At 38.5% G+C, this 27135-nt stretch overlaps 1 protein-coding gene across 1 annotated transcript in view; it reads left to right on the top strand.

Moving 5' to 3' along the window:
- Positions 1-27135, top strand: part of LOC150078235 (uncharacterized) — a 134358-nt gene that overhangs the window by 67195 nt on the left and 40028 nt on the right. The window contains exon 2 of the mRNA XM_090385255.1: positions 3227-3977. Coding sequence (XP_090241381.1) covers positions 3479-3977 — 499 coding nt within the window. The 5' untranslated portion in view covers positions 3227-3478. The remainder of the gene's footprint in view (positions 1-3226; positions 3978-27135) is intronic.

Below are 27135 nucleotides of genomic sequence, written 5' to 3'. Positions count from 1 at the left end.
AGGAACCTACGTTCACTTGTCTCCAGTGTGAAGACCCCTGTCACACCTGTCTTACGCAGCAATGTGGTATATCGCATCACTTGTAGAGACTGTAACAGTTGCTACATAGGGGAAACATCAAGGCGTCTTCAAGATCGCCTTACGGAACACGACAGAGCAATCCGGCTTGCCGAAACTGACCAGTCCGCGGTCGCGGAACATTTTTGGGCCACCAACCACGATCTTGACCCCAAACGTGACTTTGAAATAGTAGACCACTCAGGACACTTTCGCCACTGCCTATGGCTAGAGTCGCTTAACATATTAAACAATCCAAAGGCAATAAATCGCCAAAAAGGCATCCGTCTACACCCCATCCTAGAGACAACCGTTTTAATGCTGAATGATCAGTGGTGTAGAAAGCAGCGCACGTCCGTGCAACAACAATGACGCATGATTAACGTGCCTCACTCAGCTCGTTGCACTTATCCGTTGTATTTTGTATTTGAATGTCAGTTGATGAAGAGACACGCCAGTCTCGAAAGCTACTGTTAGTATATATTTGTATTCTTACATTAAAGTGGATTTATAACTTATACGTGTATGTTATTAAAAAAGATTTCGTTATTAAAACGAAAATTATAGTTCCTCAGAGCGGTTTAATATACTTATAACATACATACAAAGAACGGTTTAATATACAAAAAGCTTTCGGCTGTGAGTAGACAGCCTTCTTCAGTTAAACAGAAAAATATATTAAATGGCAGTTAGAATGGAGATGTGCACTGCCAAACTGGTGCGTGAGGCGCGTGGCTAATTGTTTGAGGTTGAAGTTTGTGGCTGTGACGTATGGTGGTGACGCGGCCAGCGTTTGTCTATGGACAGAATTATTGCTTCTGTGGTGGGGTTAACTTGACAACCACTGTTCCAGTTCAAAGAGGTATCCGAGCATTTTATGTTTAACGATTCCAACCAGGTGGTGGAATCGTTAAACATAATGGTTTAATGGTAGGACCTGTCCACAACCATGACATCGCGGTGTGGGTCAATGTCGTGGTGGGTTGTCCAGACATGCTCGGCAATAGCTGAGTGTTCCACATCTGCCAAACGGATCGCCCTTTTATGTTCTGGGAGACGTTTCTCGAGCCGACGTCCAGTCTCTCCAAAGTAGTAGTTGTGCAGTCACGGCAAGAGATGCGATAGACCAAACCGCTCTGCAGAAAGGTGGGGACAGGTGTTTTCACGTTGGAAATGAGAGAACGTAGTTTCCTGCCTGGGAGTTGGATGCACTTTATCCCATGTGATTTTAGGATTCTACCGATCCGTTGCGACAGGTTGGGGTAGTATGGGATAAATGCCCTCGTGGATGACTCACCACTGTTGATGCTACTGTTAGTCGCTACGTTGTCGCGTGCCTGTAGGTCACACCTGTCAAGCGTGTCGATGGGATAGCCACACCTCCAAGGTCCGCTTTGACCCTGGTGATCTCTATGCGTCTCACCTACAGAGCTAGAGTGTGTCCAGGCGCGAGTTAGCAAGGTTCGGGCAGTGGTGAGGAGGTGACCCCGTGCGTGTGCTGACCGGAAGTTGGTAAATTGGCCAGCACACATAGGTTTACGATAAACTGTCGTCTTCAAGGATGTGTCTTCGCGCCGGACGAGGGTATCTAGGTATGGTATGGTGTTGTTCGACTCCAGCTCAATCGTGAATTTTATGAAGGGCGATAGTGAGTTGAGGTGGGTTAGGATTCGCTGACCTGAGTCTCTAGGGATAACTACGAACACATCGTCTACATAGCGACACCAAAAGGCGATGTGATCTGGTGCGTGTGTAAACGCACATCCCTCTAACTCCTCCATAACGATGTTTGCCGTGACCGAACTGACAGGGGAACCCATGGCTGTGCCATGCACCTGCTGGTAAATTGAGTCGCTAAACATGATTATACCCCCTGTTAAGCACAGTCTGAGGGCGGTGGAAATGTCATCAGGTGTCAGTCTGGTTCTGTCGCTAAGGGTTTCATCATTGTCCAAGAGTTGTTTTGCACAAGCGATGGCAAGTTCCACTGGGATGGAGGTAAAGAGTGATATTACATCGAACGATGCCATGACTTGATCTTGTGAGATGGATATAGTGCGGATCCTTTCTATGAACTCAATACTGTTGGAGACGGTGTAGGTGGTCTTGTTCATAGAAAGGAAAATTTTTGTATATTAAACCGTTCTTTGTATGTATGTTCTAATGTTCTAAGTATATTAAACCGCTCTGAGAAACTATAATTTTCGTTTTAATAATATGAATGCGGAGCGCATAGGCCTCTTTCAAACAAGGATTTCGTTGCGTTGACGAATCTTGTACCATTCAATCAGCATATTATATTAATTATAAGAAATATATTAAAAGAAAACGAAAGTTTATAAATAAATTTGCTTACATTAAATAAAATAATTAATAATTTAAACATATTGGTTATTTTCATATTACTTTTTTAAATTTAAAATCTTTTTATTTAAATATTATTATATAATATAGAGAAAAATAACTTCATAAGAAAATTTTACAGAACAGTCTGACTGAATTTCAAAAATCCTGAAGGCAATATACAGATTGGTCGAATAATGACTTTCTTTTTTCTAGTAAAAAGACTTAAAATAAACACCTTCGATTTATAATGTTTATATTTCTTTAACTACACTCTCCATGCATCGCAATTTATTTGAAAAATTTAGTCATAAATGGTACAGTATATGAAAAAGTAAAATTAATGATTTCTGTGCTCTGAATCATGAAATAAATAACGAGATGATCTGTCAGCCACCTGCCATGGTAGGATGATATTTTTAACTCGCCGGAAATGAATAGAGAGATACGACCTGATCATTTACGTGGGTTAAAGGGTGTGTTGTCCCGGCTATCATCGTACAGTCTGGATAAAATAACCCTGAGATTATTATTAGATATCAACAACAAAAAAAAAAGCATGGCGGACCTAGTTACAGGAAGAACAGAGACAGTTTATGTGACGTCTCGTTTGTCGCACGACCTTGGTTATGTCGGAGTTCAAATAGCAAATTGGCCTAATCCATGGGTGGACCAGGAAGGCGAGTCACTGGTAATTAGGAAGTCGCGAGGTCTTCGGATATGACAGGAGACTGACTAATTTTCTCTTCGACATCCTGACACTACTCATTCGTTGTCCTCTTGTGCACATGTAAGCTGATGACGTTTATTTTTTCTTTCTTTATAGGCTGCTGCAGTCACCTCGAGTCCAGATGTCAGAGCATGTGGTCGTGTCAGAGATGTCTTCACTGACTAAAATAACTGCCGACTTGATCTTGATGCTAGATACCCAAATTTCTTAAGAAGTCTCTTAAAAGCCGACGGTGGGAGATGGCAGGAGGAAGTGAGGAAGAACGGAAACGATGAAATTTTGTGGAATGCTCTTACGCTCATTACTGGACGGTTTGTGACCCTCCCACGAAGTGGTCTATTCGCAACCATGGCAACTCCGTCAAATTCCAGGTCACGCAGCAAAAAGTCTTCTCAGCTGTGCAACCAACCCCAGGCAAACAACCTGTGGTCAGTGTGGTACTGCGTCATGGCACTCGCCTTCCAGATCTACATAATCGCCAACAGCATCCAGAGTTTCACTCGCTACATCACCCTCCCGTGGCCGGCCCCCGATCAGCCCTATCTGGAGTTAAATGCGTACGTTGGCTTTGTGGGGGCTTCGGTAGTGATTATGCCATTTTTCATCGCGGCAGGGATGCTGAAGGTGGGTAATCACTCGAATGATGGATACAAGCTTGGATCGGAACAACCAGATATGGCAGTCTACCAGAATGTCAAGATTAAAAGGTGTGCTCGCTGGTTAAAGGTTATGTGGCGTCATGGAGGTCCGACAGCTCCCTTCTTGCATGTGGCTTCGGCTTTTTGTTTACTAATGCCAAGGGTTTTCATCCAAGCACAACTAATCAAGCATGGGTTTCTTAGTAAAGGTAAGAACCGTTTGTTTTTAAATAAGTTAAAAGTTAATGTTTTAAAAAAAAGTCTCAGAAAGTAATCTTAAAATCCTCCTTTCATTTTATAAACGAGAGAGAGAGACTTAAATATGAGGCTAAATCGTTTATAGATTTCAGCCTTCGCTCATCTTACTAGATTTAATATTTCAAGTAAAGAAAAATACTTCGCCAAGCAAAAGAATCGCGGGAAATGAAGAAACCTTTTACGATGTAGTCAACTTTCAGGATTTTATTTCTGTCTTCGAGAACCCCGTAGCAAAAAGCCTCCTTACGTAATAAGTTTCTTTGCAGAAATCTAAATATTTGACTTCTCCAGTTCTGAAACCCGAAGTAAATTCGATGAATTAAGAACGGAGTCTCAAGATTTCCGTAACACTAAGTGCAGTTGCAGGAATGAAGAGGAATAACCATTTTGCTACAACTCTAGGGAACCCATTTTAGATAGAAGTAAATGAGAAGCCAGGTGATCCTAACTTGGAAAGTATCAGTGTAGAACAATGTTGATGTACATCTTTTTTTACGTTTAAATTACACTTGGACTATTTAAATATTTCAGAGAAACGTCCCTTTGCTTCAATACAGTCCGGATACTTTAGTGTTTGAACTGGACATTTTCTTAAATAATTTTAATAAACTGAATGGAAAATATTAAGACACGAGGCTGAACCCAGCTCTGTTCGAACACTTCTCTTCACACCTCGCAGGACATGACGTCACGATAACCCCACCTAACTGATGTGTCATGAAACGTGACTACAAGTCACGCGCTGTGTAACACTACCTATGGAGTAATCGATCTGTACCCGACAAAGAAGTTGTACATGACTTTTTACGGGTATATGAAAGATGTTTAGGTATCGACCCGCTGAAAGAATCACCACAGTGGCGTCTTCGTGCGAATGAACCCTCCAATAGGGTTCATTAAAGATTAAAACAACAAAAACCTCTTTATCATTCCACAAAGTATCGTTAGGTTGGAAATTGGAACTAATAGAGATCCCAACTATCTCGATCAATAAGAAGAAATCTCAATGGAAAAAAATTTCTGTCATAATTACCTTGAAGATGGGATTTTGGTGTTGAATAATAACGTCAGAAGACCACTTCTGTGATTTCTATTTTACTTTTGTTCTATTTTTTTATATTTTATTTCTATTTTATTTTATTTATAGTTTGCTTGGTTGAAAAATTGTGGATTTATCGAGGAGGGGAAAAAATTCAAAAATATGATTGATTCCTGCACAAATGTTATGAAAATAAATTACTTAAATTTTTGTCAGTATATTATTATTATTATTACTTAGGTTAATTAAAGGAAACCTCTGTAAAAATACGTAAGGTATTTTTAACTTTTCAAACAAAATTTTAATAATCTAGAAAAATTGTTAAAATATTTGATATTTTATGAAGCATCCTTTCTGTTTAATTAATGGCTATAAAGTCAGGCTTGCTAACATTATTTTATGTAATTTTGATGGTCATTGAGTGCGGAGCTCAATTAGTGACATCATTAAACCGTATAGAACTAAAAATACTGTATTAATTGTGATGTTTGTTTTGGCAAGAGAATTTGGTAAGGTTAAAGCAAGCCGAAATTATTAATTCGAAGAAGAACATGCTGAAGAAAATATTCAAGACCTGAGAATGCGTTGCATTTCTAGTTAACACATTCGCTACTCCTTTTTACCGGGTCTTTAACCCCATCAGAATATGCAAATAGGTTCGTGAACACACACAATGGCGCAGTATGGTCCAAGTCGCTGATGTACTCAAAAACCCAACAATTCCTTTTTACCATAACAACATTATGCTACACTGTGATGAGAAGTTCTGCATTGGAAATCGTGATAAATCAATCATTCTAAATACATTCACCCGCTAAAAAGACAATAGAAATGTGCGTGGGGAAAAAGAACGATAAAAAAAAAAAAAAAAACAAATACCATGTATAAAGAGGATTGGGTACAGAAGTTCTTACTCTTCTACTTTTCAATTTAAAAGAGTTTAATTTACAAAAGATGAAGATTTCTACGTAATTAAATAGGGAAAAAACAATAGAAATCAAAAGAATGAGTGGCATAACTGTAATGTGCGTAAAGTCAGTTAAAAATAATATTACATAAATTTATTCAAGGGTGAACATGCATAATTTGAATAATAAAAATTCAATAGAGCTTCAAAATATCGAATTTTTAATTAGCGTTCTTAAAAAAAATGAAACAATTTAATCATAGGACGGAAAATTAATCGAAGTTAAATTTCAGATGGTGGTTTAAGCCCGCATTCCCCCTCCCCCTTAAACAAACCACTGTCAGAAGTAATATCAGAAGTAATTAACTCGCATGATACTAAGAAGGCTTCTTGATTTGAGTGCATTTTGTATTAAGGGCTGCTGCTCTAGAGTTCATTCCCAGTGGGTTATCTTTTCTACGCTATCCTCTTCCATTCTGTTTCGAATAAAAAAGAAGATAAATCTTTACCATCGAGTTATCCTCCAATCGCTGTTACTTCAACTCTTTCTAAAGTCAAGTCAACTGGCTCTCAACGAACTTAATTTCACACGAAATTCAAACAAATGGAAAAGTGGAGTACAAATCAAATAGTTGCTCTTCGTATTTGAAAGGGATTAGCAGAACATGACAAAGCCTTCTTAGGAGTATTTTGTATAAACTCGAACATAATAAACGTTGCCACTTATGTTTGTTTGTTTTTTTTTTTAATTTCCAGCGTATTAATGATTTAATTATAATAATTAAAGTTGAAAATATTTACAAATCATTAATAAATCGCAATTATTGAAATAAAATTGATTATTTATAAAATAAATGATGAAATTAAAAAAGTTACATATTATTTTATTAAGATTAAAAATTTTAATAACAATAATAATAAAGCAAAATATTATTATACTACACTGTAATACATTTTTATAATAAAGTGTAGATAAGTGTAAAGTTTTCAAACGTACAATAAAATTACTAAAACCCTTAAAGAATCAAAACGTTTTGTAACATTTGAAACATTTCTCTTAATTTCCTCAGGGTGTTCTTATTTTGTTGTAGAGTGGTACAAACCAGCACATTTACTTTCCAATTGCCACTAGAAAAAGAACCAAAAAGGTAAATACGAACTCCGTTTATATCCGAATGTTGTACTTCATCTTTCCATCCCGTTCCTTTCCATTAAAATTCTAATCCTGGCAACATTTTATGGCCTTTAAAGGAAAAAAAAAAGTCCTCATTTAATTTCATCCTGCTGTAAACCCATCATCACTTCATCGTCCCAGTCATATTTATGGAATTCCTGTGGGCTCATTTAAAATGCTGTCAGGCGTAGCCACACAGCGGTTCCTCTGGACGCGAGTAATATTACAGAATCTCTAAAACAACTTTCTTTATGGTTGAGTCCGTAGGAAATATAAAGAAGTCTTTTAGTGCTCATTCGCATTTTATTGGAGTTACTAAAAAGGACGAGATGTTTAACAGTTCGTTGATGGAACCATTTGATAGAAAAGAAAACCAATCCTAAATTACAACCCAGAGAAGAACAGCGTAATCTAATGAGATCAAAAGAATGTAGAATGTTTTTCTCCACTCCCTTAAAAATCTGAAGACAAAAAAGGAACCCGAATAAAGTTGAGTGTCAACAACACGCTTCGGCTGTCTACCAACGGCATTTAATTTTTCAATGTTATTGTTATCCTGAACCATCTGAGTTTTTTCCCTTTTTATCCTTCTTTTTCATTTTCTCAGGAAACAAAGAAGAAATGGCTTCTTATGTCACAAGTAATAATAAATGACCTCTTACGCTTCCACCAGCACCCCACCTTCGAATGAAACACGGTGTGAACTAATTGTTTGGGCATGTCATCGGCCAGACACTGTGATTAATGTCTGTTTTTTTTAAGTACCTTGTTCTAACTAACAGCAAATAATTATAAATTGGAGGTTGTGGCAAGTTATCAGTAATTATTTCCCGCTTGACATATCTTTGATGCGTGGTTGGTGGTACAAAGGAAATAAATTACAGCTGGAATTCTAGACAAATGTAATAGGAATTAAAAATGGGAATGTTTTAATGAAAATGTTTTCTTCTTTTTCGTTTTATAACCGATGATTTTGAAGTTGGAGTAAGTTTATTTAATCCTAACAGAATTTTTTCCCCCAATATGTTGAATATTAGCTTTTAAGAGCTTTAATTTAAAAATCTTTTGAATTTTTAAACTACCTATGGAGATCCATTTATATTCGCCTGATAAACTGCAATAAAGCAAAACACATTGGAATGGTTGTTGAGATGATCATAAGATAAACATTAAATGACAATCTCTTCCTTCCTCTCTTCGTCCTCTTTGCAGACGATAAACTTTTAACTCCAGTGAGATTGTCTACAGCAAGATAATAATCGAAACGTATAGTGGGAGTAGTGAATAACAATTGGTTAGGGACAAAGGCAAGCAGAAGTGCTGTACCAACAACTCGTAATCTCTTTCTCTTTTGGTCAAAATCAAAAACGGTAAATCGTCTGCAGATGAGACAAAACGAATTCACTAACAAGCTGGCGCGCTATCTTATCTCTTCGTGTATTGTTTTCGACCTGAAGCGGAAAATTGAGTAAAATAAGTCGGACCGGAATCCATTCAAAAAGAGAAAACAATAATATTGACTTTCCCTTTTGCAAAGGTAATGCTTCCAACATCCCGCTCTGACTCATAGTTAGTGGGGCGCATTTCCAACGAACGTTTTGAACGTTTCATCAGATAAGTGCAGTCGGTCTGGTAGGAAGTTGATTATCCAAACCTTTCTGGGAATCCGCAGCGACTGTTATCACTTATTGCCAGGTGCGGGGTGTCAAGATAAAGGCCTTTCTCATAGCCTAGTTTACGGAACTGTCAAAGCTTCGGCGTAAATCGCCTATCTTTTGCAATAAGGATATTCCATCCTTGCTAAGGAAGAGAAATATCAACGTATTGATTCTCCAACTTCCCCACACTCTGACACAGAAATATCATTGAATCGTGGTATTAGCTTACGAGGATTGTCTATAAACGTTTGTGACTGCGACATACGTTAGCGGTGCAGTTGCTAGGCGTGCTTAAGTTTTGTATAACTCGCTCTTCCATCGACTGATTATGATTGATCATTGTGGGTGTTGTGTTTGTTATGGTGGTCGTGGCAACTGGTTCTAGCTTGCTTTCTACGCTATCTCCTTCTCGCAGTAGTTGAAATTCTTGTTTATTAATTAAAAATATTACGCAAAATAAATTGAATTATGTATAAAAGGATTGTTTTTTGTTCTAAATTTAAACTAAATAAAGAATTTTGGACTTTAATGTGGCACCAATCAATAATAAAAATAAATTTATCCTTAATGATTACTTTGGGGGGACTTCAGTTCTACGTTACAAAATGTCTTTGTAATCTCGTATTTCAACATATTGGTTGTTTTGGAGCTTAAAGGATTCAAAAGAAAGTGCAAAAGCTCTAATCAGGGGTTGGTCCTGCGGCTCTTAATGTTTTATAAATGCAAATCCTAAATTTGTATTATAAAAATAATTCATAATGGAAGTAGGTGCCCATCAGAATTTGCATGCAATGCAGTCATTCTTTTTATATCGTTTGTAGTGCTTTTAACACCTTGAGAGAAATTCTGTGGGACATCTGATCTAAGCTCATTAGGTTTCTCAGTGCTAGAAGTCTGCTTCCGTTATTCATTCTCCCATGATGGGTGTGGCTATTATTTCAAAGACATTTGGTTAGTTAATTCTCTCTGTAAGAGCCGAGTAACGATACCTAGGTTTCTGGCCCATGATATGCAGTTTCCAAGAGATCGCGCGCAAGTTGGTAAAAAGAATAGTTCGCGAAATATTAAAGGCCTTTTTTCGGACTCTATTCATCTATTGATGAATCCAGTATTCATTGCTTTTAGGTATTTCTCCAAATATGAAGACATCGTCAATGCAAAAATGTCGTATTCACCAGTTGGGCCAATTTGGGAGAATTAAGGTCTAGACAGATGGTTTCTACTACTGCATGTGTGTTAAGCATCAATATATTGTGTCTATTGCGTGTGTATTTTGTGGGTGAGTTTTCTGCTTTGCTGGACAAAAAACAGGAGATTCTGGGAGATAAAGCCATACAACCCTCGCCTGAGACCAATTAACTCAGCAACTCAGCCATAAAATTCGAGACAAAGACGGGATTCGAACTCAGCCCTTTTCCATCCGGTGTGGTAGAACGAAGATTATATCCAGTGTGCTACCCGCCAGGGCTCAGATGGTTTCAACATAATTGTGGTCCGAGAAATAGGTAAGAAATAGCTCCAAGGCAGCTGCAAAGAGGAAGAATGCAGAGAAAACCTGCCTTGCGAAACACCCCTGGTGATACTCAGCTCTTGACGTAAGTTATTGTGTGTTATGATCAATTTCTTATAAGACAGTGATGCCCAAAGCAACCTCAGAACACTAGTACTCTCACAAGTGCCATTCTTGGCATAGGAAGCAATATTTATAACGTTGCATAAGAAAAAAAAATAGACTAATATCAGCCCTCAGCGTTATTTTTAGTTTAGTGATTTTAGATTATATGCCAACAAAAAAAAATCGTATACATAAGTGTCCTTTATTAACGAACGCAAAAATGCGGTAGTCAACTGTCCCTGAGGTTGCCAGCACTATCTCAAAAACGTTAGTCATTTTCTTTGTCACTGTGGCTGGCATTAGTTGAAAAACAGAAATCTGTTCTTAACTTCTGATACGATCGTCGCACAGAAGACTACGTCACATTACCCGAAGCTTACCAAGAATTGCAATCCACAGAAATCCACATTGTCAACAAGTATCTTCAGTTTCCAAGCCTTCAACCCATGCAAAAAAAACAGCTTCATATAGTCTATCGGATGTCATACCATTTAAAAACACAACTTACAGCAATGGATGGATTTTGTATAGATAAAAATATTAGTAAGATTTCCTACACGATTTTATATCTAACAAAATCCTGTTATCTGGTTTTGGATCCTTCCTTTTATCTACTCCAATGAAGATACCACTTTGCCAACTCTCATATAAATTCGCTTGATCTGTATAAATCTAAGCACGAACTTACTTGAATTTTTACTGGAAAAAAACTGCAAACTTTTAAACCCAGCTTAGACATTCAGATATTTCAAGGTCCTGTTTATTAATTTTTACCTTAGGAAAGTTTTAAGACGAAAGCAAGAAAGTCAAAATGGAGCAAATCGCAGATCAAAAGATCTAAATTATTCCATCTATCATCGTTGTGTATATCAAAGGCTATTGGGTAGTGAACTGGGGCGATGTCAAAATGGAGTTGAAATCACGCGCAATCGACCGACCCCTTGCTCTCATGAACGCAGCCATGAATTTCATAACAAATCCTCGGTGCTTTTCCATCGCTCGTGATTTATCCTGGTCACGTCCACATCACTTCAAGACATTGTGAACCGGAGCCCAGCGTTCAATAGGTCTATTACCTATTACTGAAGGGAATGTGCAAGCACGTGTCAGGACCATTTTGTAGCCATGGAAACGGTACCATTAGAAAATAGGATCGTTTAAGGGGAGAATCCCTATTAAGGCTGTAGAGTGATTGACTCGTAAGCGCTGGGGGAAGGAAAGAAGACGAAGAAGAAGAAAAAAAATTTCAAGAAGCTTCCACTATTTGGGGAATGTACCGAGGAACAAAGGCCAGACGGAAAAGACCCTCTTAGGAGTGTATTAGACAGCGGGGAGAATGGGGGGGGGGACGCCGAGATAATTCTACGGCACGCGTCAGCTTAATCATTACGGAGGAGATGCGAAAATAAATATAAAGAGGTCGAGTGCAGGTCACCGCGACGCTCTAAAGTGTGCTGCCGTTTTGCTTTTCATTTTATACCATAGCTATCCGTCGCGCTGCAGAACTGGGCCTCCCCTGTCGGATTGCTTTACGCATGAGTGAATTCCATCATACTTGTAAGGCCTTTTTTTTTTATACCTCCTTTAACTAAAGCCTCGTGCATGAGGATGTTGGAATGCCAACATAACAGCATCTACTGACATGTAAGTACAGTTGTAAGTGGCTAGATGGAAGGTTTGACGATAGTCAGCGCAAAGAAGGGACGTCTTTGGTATTTGCACTCTCAGTGTTCGCTTTGTTCGTTCATGTACGAGGCTGGACCTGAATGACGAAGAATCTTCTTTTTGGATTCGAAGGTATCGATCCGACATTCTGACTACGTCTACAGTAAATAAATTTTCTCTACCCCTTCCCCAACGTAAATTACCACTTCACATAAAAGATCGTTATATCAGACACAAGAAAAAATTAAGAAAATGCTCTCTAAACTTCTTTTGGTGGTGACAAGATAGCAAAATTGTCTAAAACTTTTCCCTATAGGGATTTTCAAATTACGCGTTAATTTAAAATGAGTGGATCCATGTTGAATATCGATATTTTGCTAACATTTATATATCAAAGACAGAAATTACAGAACACGTGCTGTGTGATGCATATAATGACAAGATTTGTTTGTTTTCTTTGAGAGAGAACACAAATGATTTGCATAATACTCGGATATTAAGTAATTCTTAAAGAGGAACGATCAGACAGTTGACCTTTGAACTTTAATGGGGATGAATACAGTACACGTTGAAGATGCTCGCTTTAAGCTGCTCCAGCTTTCAGGTATTATGCTGTGGCAAAGACAGCGGATTTTATGCATACGCAAGTGTAAGAGCAGGAAATTCCAGACTTAAAAAATAATCACGTGTGGGTGGAGACGGTTGATTGATGGCTGTGTACAACCAGGAAGAAGCTTCTTCGTGATGTAGATTTAATTCTAGTCAAGAATTAAGTTGGAGAGAGTTATTAGCTAAGAACAATATTGATATCTAAACCTAAGTGCCTTTTAAAACCAAATTATAGGAGTTCTGTATCGTTCAGAACAGGGACATAGAAGAAACTGAAACTATCGGAATCAAGTGATCATAATTAGTCAAACTCTTGCCATTTTAGAAGAACAGCGCGTGTTAACCAAATTCAGGATATTTTAAATCTTTATTTTACCATAACTTACTCTAATTTCTCATTCACTTGAACAATCATTTATATTTCTTGGAGAGAAACAAAGATCTCACCAATATACAGGACTACGTGTCCATTCTCCACAAAGCAGAACTCATAAAAAAGCTGGCTTAAGGAAAGGTTTGTGGTTACAGTTCCGATTATTAATGACAGCGCTAGTGTTGTATACGTCAGTTCGAGCTGGACTTTTTATCTACGGATCGATGTCACCTGATTAACTCTGTAAAGACTGACGACTTCTGATACACGTTAGGCAAAGTTTTTGCAGCGATTTCGGAAACTGAAAGTAGGTTAATTATCAGTTTTCTTCTTCTCCCCCACCCACCCGCCTTCGATCAATTTTACCCAATCGTTTAACTTGCTACAAGCTCCTATCGTGTAGCGCCTTCAGCAAAATAAAAAAAAAAAGGTATGTCTAATGAACGCACACAATGAAATCGAACCGCTTCTCAAGGGACCAAGAAAAATCTAAGAATACGAAATTTTATTTTTATTATAAATGAGAATTTAATATTATCAGTCGATTTTAAATCAGTGGTGCACGATGGTCTGTTCCAGGTTCGCTTTTCTTTTTCCTCGTTCAGTTTTTTAATGTTTCCATCAGCCGAATTGAGCTGCATATTTGTGACTTAGCGCAGGTTCAAATCTGCGATATGTGGAACTCTGCCTGCACTCCATCAGAAGACCATGGCCAAGTAGTACTTCTAAAATTCCACGTTCTTAGCCTCTGTTTAAAAAAAAAATAATAAAAGAAAAAATTTCATTACCGTCACGGTGAGTTTAAATTTTTTCTGCATGCCGTGACCCCAACGCAGTTTTAACTCACGAGACACTCGGAAACAAATTTCCCTCGATCTGAGTGCATCGTACATGTAAACTCCTTTCCGACCTTAAAGCAATGAAGTCAAATTATTGCTCTCAGTGCGTGCATGTATATTCAATCAACTTTAATGGCGTCTTTCAGAAGCAGCGGACGACCTTATAAATGCTTCGAATAACGCACGAGAGAAACGCGCAGTGTGGCCGTGATGGAGCGAAAAACGAAGGTCTGCTACGTTTTGCTCAGGAATTTTTGATGGAGTTTCCCAGGGAGCGAAGTATTCCTCGGGGGTGACTTTCTTCACGCCCTGGAAGTTCGAAGGAGGGGGAAAACTCTAAAAATGTCACGAGGGAATACAGAACCCTCCAATCGACTGATCTGGCGTGCGCGAGTATACTCCTTGGAACTTCGAAATCTTGATCCTCTTGTGGGGTCTGGGTAGGGGACAGGAAGGTAATCAATCAATGTTTTTATTCTTCCGAGCTGTACACTCCGTTGTTTTAATCGAAAAGTGACATCCGCCTCCTCGTCCAGAAGTAGGTCTTCTGCCACCGCACATCTATAGAGAGGAGTCCGTTTCTGACACGCTACCAGACATCCTTACCGACCTGTATTGATTCTCTGCTTAAACAGTTGCTCAAACTAGTTTCTGGACGAAGGGTCGGTAGGTCCCATCACTCATCGTTTTTCCTTCTCAGGGGATTACAAAATAAGTGTATTCCTAAGTAGCTTTTCCAAATGCTGTCTTAATCCTCAACAATTCACCTTATCTTGCTCTCACAGTTTTTCTGAACATTCAGACCGAGTTGGAAAGCAAATAATTTCTACACAAAGACTGCGATTTCTAAGTTTTTCATTATAGCAATTTCGACAAATTGTTGATGATTGAGGAATAGCCACGAGTCCCCTAATTTGCAGTTACAGTTCTGGATATATCACTTATGGAATGCGTGATGACCATTTTCTGTTCAAGACCCAAAAATAAACGATTTTTATACAATTTTTATGTATACAGTTCTTAGGAAAGAATCAAGTTGCTCGTATTAAGACTAATAATAAAAAAACTACATCCCTAAATTATTTATTTCTAAAAATTAGGGGGTTCCTAATCTTGCTACCTCTACTCTGCCAGATAGTGACTGGAGGGAGTCCGAGTAATGTGTATGCGGGGAGCATTGTCGAGGCCACGTTATGTCAAGGATCTGGGTATATTCTTACCACGTGTACGCCATATCCAAAAATATCATTACTTCATACAGCATGTCCCACCGACTTTTTCTTACTATTGAATACACCATGAATTGTCAAACTAATAGAGCAAGCTTATCTGCGAAAAAATCTAAACCTCCCAAACACTTCCTAATTCATTTCACAAATACGTGGTCTCAATTCTAATCTCAACGATGTCCATTTCCACTTGCAGTCTGCCAAACCCCATGTACTTTTTCTGACAGAATCTCAGTTATCGGTTGATTCAACTACTGCTCATCTCAGATGCCCAAATTATTCGCTATATGATTCCTTTCGCCTCAAAGGTGGTATTTGTGCATATGTCCGTTCTGATATTCATTGTCAGAGACTTGGCAATTTGGAATCTCCTCTCTTGATCTCCTCTGGCTTAAAATCTCTCTCTACCTCATTGTGTCAAATTCATCTGTTGTCTCTACCGTTCTCCCAACTCCACAAATCGCTTGGAGCTCTTTGACGTTCTCTCTTTGCAACTTGACTTTCTCCAGTCCAACTTTCCTAACAGTGAGATAATTTTCCTTGGTGATTTCAATGTTCACAACTCCAGCTGGCTTCCGTTTTCTATTCACACCGACCATGCTGGTCTAGATGCTGAGGCTTTTGCAATTACTAATGACCTAGCACAGATTGTTCATTTACCTACAAGAATACCGGACAATCCTAACCATACAGCCAATACGCTTGATGTTTTTCTCACAAACAATCGGTCGAAGTGAGAGGTCGTTTAGGCAGCTCAGATCACAACTTAGTGATTATCTCTTCTCCAATGGAGCCTTTATCTCATGGCTATTCCCAACCTTGTATTGTTTGGCATTACAAGAATGCAAAATGGGATGACCTGCGAGATTTCTTTTCTTCTTTTCCTTGGTCGGATTACTGTTTCAAACTTCGGATGTCAACATTTGCTCAGATCGTGTCAGTGAAATTATTCTTGTAAGAATGGAATCCTTTATTCCACACTCCACGTTAAAATCTCGTCTTTATCTAAACCTTGGTTTTCCAATAAAGTTGCTAAGGTTGTTCAAGAGAAGAACGTTGCATATCGTAATTGGCTTGATTCCAATTCTTCAGTTTCATTTTCTGCCTACACCAAAGCTCGCAACAATTGTAAAGCATTTATTAACCAGTCCAAACTATATTTTGAACAGGTTAAGAGTAGAAAACTTGCTTCTTGCCCTAATGGGTGCCGAGCATTCTGGTCTCTTGCCAAAGCTATTGGCCGCAACTTTTGCCCTTCTCTGCTCCCACCTCTGTCAAAACCAGATGGTTCTGTTGTCACTTCAGCCAAGGATAAAGCTGACCTTCTAGCATCCCATTTTTCTTCCAACTCATGTATTAATGATCTTGGTAAAACATCTCACACAATTCCCAACACGCTCCATTCAATGCCTCGTGTGGTCTTCCGTCGAAAAGATGTCAGAAGGATTTTGACGAATCTTGATGCTAAGAAAGCTTCAGGGTCCTGATGGTATTTCTCCACTTGTTCTCAAATCCTGCGCTCGTGAAATTACTCCTCTTCTTTACGGCCTTTTTTCACTTTCTTATTCCAAAGGTGTTTTTCCTTCTGCTTGGAAATTTGCTCATATCCAGCCAGTTCCTAAAAAGGGTGACAAATTCCCCCCATCCAATTATCATCCCATTGCAATTACTTCTACGCTTTCTAAAGTAATGGAGAAATCAATCAACCGCCAACTCTTAAACTATCTAGAAACCTTCCGTCTAATCAACGTTCGCCAGCGGATTCCGTCAGTGTCGATCCGCTGGTGATATTCTGGCTTATGTTACCCATTTATGGACTAATTCAATGGAAAGGTTCGGTGAAACACAAGCAGTTGCTCTTGACATCTCAAAGGCTTTTGATCGTGTTTGGCATAAAGGTCATCTAAACAAGCTTCCATCTTATGGTTTGCCAACTGTTTTTAGTAATTGGTTATCCAGTTTTCTCTCTGATCGCTCACTGAGGGTGATGGTAGATGGCTTTCTGTCTTCTAACTTCTCCACTAATGCCGGTGTCCCCCAAGGTTCAGTTCTTTCTCCCACTCTTTTCCTCTTGTATATCAATGATCTTCTTCCATTGACTGGAAATCCTATCCATAGTTTTGCCGATGATAGCACATTGCATTCAACTTTCCATTTTGAGAAACCTTGTCTTGCTCAATCAGCTTCAACGTCTCGAAAATCTGCTACCAATTCCTTAAATGCCGATCTCCAGGTAATTCTCCAGTGGGGCAAAGACAACATAGTTGATTTCAATCCTTCCAAAACTCAGTCTTTTCTTATATCTCGCAAAAAGGATTCTTCTGCTCCTATGCTTCTCTTTAGTGACACTCCGATTTCTAGGCAAAATGATATATCTCTATATTAGAAGTCCCTGACTTCTAATCTCTCTTGGCACGAGCACATTACAAATATTGCTTCCTCTGCATCTAAAAAACTTGGTTTTCTCTTTCGCTCTCGGCGTTACTTTTCTTCCAAACAGCTGCTCACTCTGTACAAATCGCAAATCCGCCCTACCGTGGAATACTGTTCCGACATCTCTCAGGCTTCTTGATTCCATTCAGAAGAGGGCAGTTAGGTTAATTAATGACTCCTCTCTAACAGAGTCTCTCCACTCGCTATCTCATAGAAGTACTGTTTCTGCTGCATGCCTCTTCTACAGATACTTCCATGGGCACTGTTCTTCTCAATTGGCTTCTATAATTCCCGCTATCTCTTTCAAAACAGTTTGAACACGTGCCGCCACCAGCCAACATCCATTTACTGTCCAACTTCAAACCCACAGAACCAACTTTTCATCTTCCTCGTTTATTCATTCAACTGCTGTTTTCTGGAACAACCTTCCTTCATACGTATTTCCTGAAAATTACAATCTACAGAAGTTCATGTCCAATGTCAACAAATATCTTCTTTCGTCTTCTCAACCTCCAAATCAAGCACGGTACTAAGTACTATAAGTTCTTATATATCTCGTGTTTAGGGTTTTCATTAAAAAAATATAGATTGCTCTTTTTTTAATGAAACCCCCCAAGCAAGAGGTATTAGAACCTAATAGTTTTTATTACCACTCACGAGTTGAAGGTTGAGAAGATGAAAGAAGATAATTGCTGACATTAGACTTGAATTTCTGTGAATTGTAATTTTCAGGAAATGCGTATGAAGGGTGGGGATTGTTCCAAGAAAAAGTAGTTGAATAATAAATAAGGAGGAAGAAGAGTTGGTTCTATGAGTTTGAAGTTGGATAGAAAGTATGCTGACTGGAAGCGGAGCGCCTTCTGACTGGTTTGAAGGAAAGAGCGGAAATTATAGAAGCTGAGAAGCTTCTATAATTTCCGCTCCTTCTATAACTGAGAAGAAATATTTATAGAAAAAATATGCAGCGGAAACAGAACATTTATGAGACAGAGAGACTGTTAGAGATGTGTCATTAATTAACCTAACTGCCCGCTTTTGAATGGAGTCTAGAAGACAGAAGTTTTGAAGGCACTGCCACAGATGTGGGAACAATATTCTATTGCAAGCCAGATTTGCGATTTGTACAAAGTGAGCAGCTGTTCGGAAGAAAAGTAACGCCGAGTGCGAAAGAGAGAACCTAGTTTATTAGATGTAGATGAAGCAATTTCTGTGATTTGCTTATGCCAAGAGAGATTGGAAGTAAAGATAATCCCCAATAGAAATGTGATCTTGACAAGAAATCTGAGTGTCATCAAAGATAAGGACAAAAACAGAAGAGTCCTTTTTGTTAGATAGACAGGACTGAGTTTTAGGAGGATTGAAATTAAGTAAGTTAACTTTTCCCCACCTGGAGAACCCATTGAGATCAGCAGTGGACATTCGAGAAGTTGAAGCTGTTTGCCCGGGGCACGGTTTCTCAAACTGGAAGGTGGAATTCAGTGTGCTATCATCAGTGAAACTATGGATAGCATTTCCGGTCAATAGAAGAAGTTCTATTGACCGGAAAAGAAGTATGCAGGAGGAAAAGAGTGGAAGAAAGCATTGAACCTTGGTGAATACCAACATTGGTGGAGAAATTAGAAGACGAAGAGCCGTCTACCGTCACCCGCAGTGAGCAGTCAGAGAGAAAACTGGATACCAAATTCCAAAAGCAGTTGACAAACCATAAGTTTGAAGGTCATTTATAATACGTTTATACCAAACTCTATCAAAAGACTTTGAAATGTCGAGCATCTCCTTTAGTTTCACCAAATAAATCTTTTCACTGCATTTTTCCGTAGATGGGTAACATAAGCCGGAATATCACCGGTGGATCGACACTGACAAAATCCATACTGGAGATTATCGTTGATCAGACTGAAGGTTTCTAGATAGTTTAAGAGTTGACGATTAATTGATTTCTCCGAAGTAAGAGTAGAAGTAAGTTCAATGGTACGATAATTGGATGGGAGGAATTTGTCACCCTTTTTTTTTTTTTAGGAACTAACTGGATATATGAGAAAATTTCAAGCAGAAAAGAAAGCACCTGTAAAAAAAGAAAGTGTAAAAACTCGACATTGAACAAGAAAGCTCAAGAGTACAGTTTTCAGAACAAGTAGAGAAATGTCATTAGGACCAGGGACTGGGCTTTCTTGGCATCAAGGCCGTTGAAAATTCTTCTGCCATCCGTTTGATGGAAGACCAGAGAAGGCTCTGAATGGAGTGTACTGGAAATGGTAGTGTACCAAAATCATGAATACAGTACACGGGTTAGAAGAAAAACAGCATGTTAGCAGCTTCATCTTTAGCTGAGGTGACGATGGAACTCTTCCGTTTTGATAGAGGCGGGAGTAAAGATGGGCAAAGTTGCGGCCAATAGCTTGGGTAAGAGACCAGAATTCTAGACTGCTGTAGCCGAGTGGTCAGGAGGGAGGCTTTAGGGTGAAGTGCATAGTACATGTGTTTTGAGTGATCCGGGGTTCAAGCCCGGGACTGCTAAATACGATGCTGTTTTTCGTATTCTCTGTATCTTGTAAACTCTTCTGACCTTGTGGTCGTCCTAGAGTATAAACATAAATTTTATTTTATTACCATTTAGACAATACGCGAGTTTTTTCTACTCATATCCTGTTCAAAGTCTAGTTTGTTGTACTAATTAATAACTGCTTTCCAGTTGTTATGAGCTTTGATATTGGCAGAAAATGAACACAGAGGTTTGGATGCAAGCCAATTCCGATCTGCAACATTCTTATCTTGAACACATTTATAGGAAAACTAAGTTTAGATAAATGACGAGATTTAGTGGAGAAAAAAAGATTTAAATCCTACAAGAATAATTTCACTCACATGATCTGAGCAAACATTGGCATCGGAAGACTTAAAACAGTAATCTAACTAACCAAAGAAGGGAAAATAAGAATAGAAATAGCTCACATCATCCCATTTTTCATTCTTGTAATGCCAAACAACATAAGGTTGAGAATGGCCACAAGAGAAAGGCTCCATTGGAGAAGAGATCATCACCAAGTTGTGATCTGAAGTGCCTAGAGAACCACTCACCTCGACCGTGTACTTAGAAGGGTTCTTTGTTCGAAAAGATCAAGAATATTGCTGCGTGATTAAAATTGTCCGATATTCTGGTAGGTGAATGAACAATCTGTGCAAGGTCATTAGTAATTGCAAAAGCCTCAGCATCTCGACAAGCTGGGTCCGTGTGACTAGAACACGGAAGCCAGCTGGGATTTGTTAACATGAAAATTACCAAGGAAAATTAGCTCACTGATGGGAAAATTGGATTGGAGAAAGTCGTTTCAAGGAGAGAAAGTCAAAGAGTTCCAAGTGATTAGTAGAGAAAGATAGAGGCAACTGATGAACGGGGTAGAGAGATTTTAAACTAGAGAAAGGAAGATCAGAGTGGACATATGCGCAAGTGCCGCCTTTGAAGTCAAAGGAATCATGTGGTGAATAATTAGAACAACTGAGAGGGCGCAGTGTAGAATCAGCAGATAATTAGGGTTCTGTTAGGAAAAAAAAAAGTATGTGGGGGCTTTACAGACTGTAAGATTACAAGACTAAGTTTTGAACAAAACAAATTATTCAGAATGCGAGTTTATTTTCCTTCCTCAAAACACGAAAGAAGCTTTCGAAGAGAGTTTAAACACGTCATACGCTCACTAAGAAAACAATTTTATGCCTGTTTTATCAATTAGATAATAAATCAGTTTTGCGAGCAAACTACGTGCCGCGGCATACCGGTGTGAAACTTCCAATTTCTGCGAGGGAACAATGTATCAGATTTTCTTCAGGAAAAACAGGCACATTACGTGTCTTATTCCAAGAAAACTGCCATTTCCTTTACTGCTAAAATGAAACCCCGGGAGTGCAATCCTTCACTTCAGCGCCGTACGAAACTTTCTATCAAGTGCCTTTGCTATCAACCATCGCAGCACGTTTCCGCCATTATCCCTATATATACACGTCTTGCTCGCTTTTCTTTCACCTACATAAGAAGTTGATAACCTCCAAGCACTGTCCGACTTCCCTTTCAGATGTAGCCGAGGATATCCACCCAGTTATCTCCATTCCTCGTGCAGATACGAACCCATAATCTCTAAGAGACCCGTTCGTGTTCGGGAGTAGGTCACGGTCTGGCGTTCTAATATTGGAAGCGCGGAACAAATGATGTAAGGACCCGTATACTTGGGAAAGTGTGGTGTCCCCGTTCACTTTCCACGCATACCTTACGAACTTCTGTTGTCTTTTAGAACAAAAAACAAAACCAACATTTGACTTCGGCATCGTGGCAGCAGCCGGTTATAACGTATTCTGCAAAAGAACACGAAGCTAAAATTACAGAAGGCTTTCTGTGTTAGAGAATACAAACAACTGCCTTTCATTTTTAAACTGCAAGTCTGGCATGGACTTACAGTTTCAATTATTGCCATTATATATTTAAGCGCTCAATCCAATCTTCTGTTGAAGGTTTCAAAGTTCCCGATGTAAAATTTTGTTTACAAAAACTCGAGGAACATAAAAAAAATCTGCATAGTAAAAGAAACTCGGAAATAATTGTTACGAGTATCAACGAATGAGGATAGGGATGATAAAACGACTAATGAGAAGTCAGTAAGTTTGGAAACAGCCGTCGTGGCGGTGTTTCACATTTTTAAATGCATAGCGGATTCGTCTGTTCAGGTGATGCCATTCAGTTTAAAATCATATTAGCTACTTAGGGGAACTGTGAATAATGGTATTTGTCTCTAAGATGGACATACACCAATCCTTGTCCCGAAGTTCTTGGAGTTGATCTTTTGAGGGAGCAGAATGACCTCCGTGATCAAATACTTAAATTTGCTAGAATTTTGCTCCTTTATGTTTTTAATTGCTTTTTGTATTTAAATACAATTGATGCTGTGGATCTTTAAAGACTCTCTCTGCTGAGTTTCAATAATTCTACACAAAATTTTGTTAGAAATACGAAACTCAACAATAGCATTGCGATCTCAGGAAACTGATACCTCCGTGGGTAACTGAGGCTGACAGCTTGGGGAGATTCAAAGATCGTTTATTTTCTTTTTGTTTTCATACATTTATTTTTTTAGCTTTATATTATTTATTATGTTATATTGTTTTTGTTTATCGTGAAACTATGCTTATTGTAACATTAAGTTAAAATAAGCAAACTGCCAGCGTAGCAGGCTGGGTTTTGCTGAAGACGCGTTTATGTCTTCAGGGAAGCAACTTGATCTAATAATATTACTATTTACTAGATCAGATTTAATTTTTATTAAAATCACTTAACTTAAGTTAATCACTCGAGCCCATAATGTCTCAAATCCTGGCTAAGCATGTTTCTTCTACAGTCTTGATCAATCATGAAATAAAGTAGATATTTCCTCGCATTTTCTTACTACTTTTTATGGGTTACTGCGGTAATGAAACGCTGTAGATATTCCCTGGGAAGATACCCACCTGGAAAAGGAACAAAGCACTTCTACAGGAAGATAGACAGGGCTTAGTTCCTTACCATTACTCAACTTCCAGTTTCCGGGTAAAAGTTTAACTCGAAATTAAATGAGCCATTTTTTTTTTTTTTTTAAACTTGTCAGTACAAGAAAATAAGGTTACCCGTTATTTTGATGCTTCTTGTTTAAAGTCTCCTCGCCCACTGATTTATCTTAAAAGTTCCAAATAACAAAAATAAATAGACAGATAAATAAAGGCACGCGCATTCCCAACTTCCCAATAACTTTTCACCTGAGTTTCTGACTTCGGTCTTAATTTGTTGTGTAGCGTTACGAGACGTTTATCTAAACTTGCAAAGTGCACACGCGCCATCTCCCCCCCCCCCCGGAATGTCCGCGAGAGCACACTTAACTTCTTATCTCCGACAGACTTTCGCTTAGTGCAAAAATATTCTCTGAACTTCCGCGTTGGTCATGGCGGTTAAAATTCGGTTGTGTTTTTAGTGCCGGCGCCGTAAAGTTCGCATCCTCCCAAGAATCGCGTTTTCGCCAATAACGTTCCGCCCACCGATTCGGAGCCGTAAGGACGCGCGGCGGAGAACGTTTGGGCACTCTTTTAAAGCGAAGCAGAAAACTACGCGCAATCTACAGCCGTTACCGTCGGTGTCGCCACGGTAGATAGCAGAAAGGTGAATTCCCTCGGGCTTGTCGATACAGGATCGAACCGGAACCCGGCACAAGTCTGAGAAAGACGCGAAAGTCGAAGAAACTCCGAAGTTGTGTCGTACGAGTCCTGGCTGGACAACAATTCGTCTTTAATGACCAGCTTTCCCGCATCGTAACCGCTGTCACCTATAGATACCGCAGGTGAAAGGTAAACGGGGGTTACTGGACGGGAAAGGACGAGTGTGCTGGAGATATTTTGTGGCCATCCGAGATGGAAAGATTTGTGGCCCTCCAGATGATGTTGCAAACAGAGAGAGAATCCGATTTTGCACTACAGAAAATCCATTGTTATAGAATTGATTCTTTTTGGTTAGCTGTTTAGTTTAACAAGCTTTTAGGAATATATTTGGTAGTGAGAGAGTCAATTAAAGTCTATTATGCTTGAACAAAAACGTAGCCACGATAAACCGGAAGTTCTCAATTGACAACTCGTCATTAACGACTCTATCAACTTTGCTACCCACGAAGGAGTCTCTGGTAATAACACGTGGACAAAATAAGTTGTTCAATGTTTCGCCTGTGCACGAAATTAGTTTTCAAACCTATCTGTTATAGCTAAAGCGATCTATCGGAAGTAGTGCAATATCAGCGGAACTCGTTACAAAGCCAAGGTTGTTCTGCTATGGGAAGGATTTAAATTGGTAATCAGTTTAAATCTTTCGGGCCACAGAAAAAGATAAAAGGACTGGATAGCCTTACAAGTTCATTTCTTTATTCTTAATATTTATTTTGAAATGTGATCCTCTAAAATTGCTGAATCAGTAAGTACACCGCTCTAAAATCTTTAAAAATTTTAAAATCTGCATCTCTAAATCCCCAACGGCGTGGTCCCAATTTTAAAGAAGTTCCCTCATAACTAATTTTTGTAAGAAAACGTAAGGGAAAAATACTTAAATGTTTAAGTTAATGAATAATATACGTATTTATTTTCTTAATTTATAACAGTTATTAAAGACAAATTTAGACACCTCTTTATTTTTAATAATCTGGTATTTATAATTACATGTAAGGAAAGATTGGTTGAAAATTATTATCGTTTTTTTTTCTATTAAAATAATTTACTTAATTTAATTTAAAAAGCAATAGTCAATTTACTTAAGAATAGAGAAATATTATAAAGAAAATGACCCAATGACTTAATTTTTTTGATCAGTTCCTAACAGATAATAATGACACTGGCGAATCCCCCCCCCCTGCAGTACAAAATGGGTGGCTTACGAAATATTTCTTCTAAAAAAAGCTGCCACCATACTGAATATAAGATTGATGAGCTAAATTAAACTGCAAGAACAAAAACCGAACATATTTACGTAATGACTTGTATTAGGACAAGATCAGTAAACTCCCGAGGCTACTTCGAAGCCTACTGAGAGGGATAATTAAATAATAATTAATAGCCTCCAAAGGGCAGCCCTTACTTTAAGAAAACTGTCATTAGAAGGCAAGACTGGCTTGTACGATAAGAAGCTTGGCTTTACAGGCAATTTTCTCGTGTTTCTCTAATGGAAAAAAGAAAGAAAGAAATTAAAAATGGCCACCTGCGTGTAAGATGGTATTTATGTAGCTTTGCAATGCCACTCCATTTACCTGCCTGCCATTAGCCGGTAGCGTAACGGGTGGAGCCTCCTCTCTGATAAGAAACGGTAATTAAATATAATCGGGGTCGAGTGCTCGTTTTTCTCACTTTCAATGATGTCTTCTCTCACTGTCTGATGTGTGTAGTAATTTCTTCGGTGATTATCGACCTTAATCTTTTGCCAATTGGTGTAGTAACGAAGATAAGAAGTGGGTATTATGTTTGACCTCTATTACCTAACAGCTGATTAATAAAATTAAATAACCGTTGGCTTACGTTTCTCAATGGATGTGCCAGAAGAACAAAACTGGCTTTATTTTCTAGTCTCCTCTGTTTTTTTGGTGTTTATTCGCAATGAATGAAATAATTTATTAAAAGAATAAAAAGCCTATTCGTCACTCTGATATGATGACGAATATTGTGGATAAGCAATGTTGTAACGATTTTTTTTTTTTATTTATTTTGGCACTAGTAATTGAATTTCTAAAGTCCTCCACAACCGAAGATGATCTCAGACGGAGGGAGTAGGATTCCCCGACTTTTTTCGGGTTTTTCAGCCCGCACAACTTGCAAATTGGTCCTGGACACACTTCTACACACATGATACTCAAAGCCACAATATAGTCTTGGTCTCTGATGTGTCTCAACCATCTCGCATTCATCGAGACGTTTGAATCTTTGCTCTTAATCTATTGATTTAATAAGACCTAAGAATAATTCATCGAAGCTTTTTCTTTATGCATGTTACGCATCTAAAAATCAGTCCCTGTAAATCTGACACTAAACCTCTGGCGAGGGAAAAATCTCCACCGATTGGTGAAGAATTCATACTCAAGGTGGTGTAGGTTGTGTTGCCGTAGGGTTGATTATAAACATTGTTTATTGGCTACATTCTGATTTTATCGCAGTTGCCTTGTAATTTATGCTCTGATGCAGTAATAAAAAAAAGGAACTTTTTCATAAGTGAAATTGGTTATGTTTTGCTGCTATTTTTATGGTTAGAAAAGGTGTCTGCATGATTACCCTAATGTCACTGGCTAAAAAAAAAAGTGCAAACTAAAAGAAATCATTTGAAATTAGAAGATTACGTTTTTACCTGTCTGGGTTGGGGTGAGGGGGGAGATTTCATAGTCCTTTAATCTAAAAGATGAATTGGAGTTTCGAAAGCCGGATGAGAGGAAAGAAGTTTATGAGTTTTCTGATTTTAGTGCAGAGTCGTCGAAGTAGGTCAATCCGAACTTGAAAAGGGAAAGGAGCGGAAGTGAAAACCAGTGCATGAGGCACGCGAAATGAAACAAAATTTCCAGGCATTACGAGCGAAAGACAGGACAACCCGCTTCATAAAAATCAGTAGCTGCATTCCAGATTATTTTTGATATTTTTAATTCAAGGTGTATATAACACGAAAATTTTATTGATCAGTAATCTTTGAATGTTTTTTATTCGAATAAAGTTTATTTTTTATACTCTGAGACGGTTACATAAGGCCAGAGGAGTTTAAAAGATAATGAATACGAAAACATCATCGTATTTAGTAGTCATGCGAGCTAGAATCACTGTCAAATCAAACACGTGTGCTACTCTACCACTGACCACTCGACCAGATCAGGCGTACAAATAGTCAGATTGTAAGCTTAACCCCTCGAACTGTTTGTCCCTGTGGTTTGATTATCTTTAATCGAATTGAAGAATCTCTCTCTAAAATTTTAATAATAATATTTTCATTAACGAACGAAAAACTTCTTTTTAAAAGTCTAATCCTGAAGCTTTATGAATCCACAAC

The sequence above is a fragment of the Mastigoproctus giganteus genome, chromosome 11 (assembly GCF_048544385.1).
Source record: "Mastigoproctus giganteus isolate SK-2022 chromosome 11, ASM4854438v1, whole genome shotgun sequence".
NCBI classification, from domain to species: Eukaryota; Metazoa; Arthropoda; class Arachnida; order Uropygi; family Thelyphonidae; genus Mastigoproctus; species Mastigoproctus giganteus.
The sequence above is the reverse complement of the archived record's forward strand: the minus strand, read 5'-3'. Positions and strand labels throughout refer to the sequence as shown.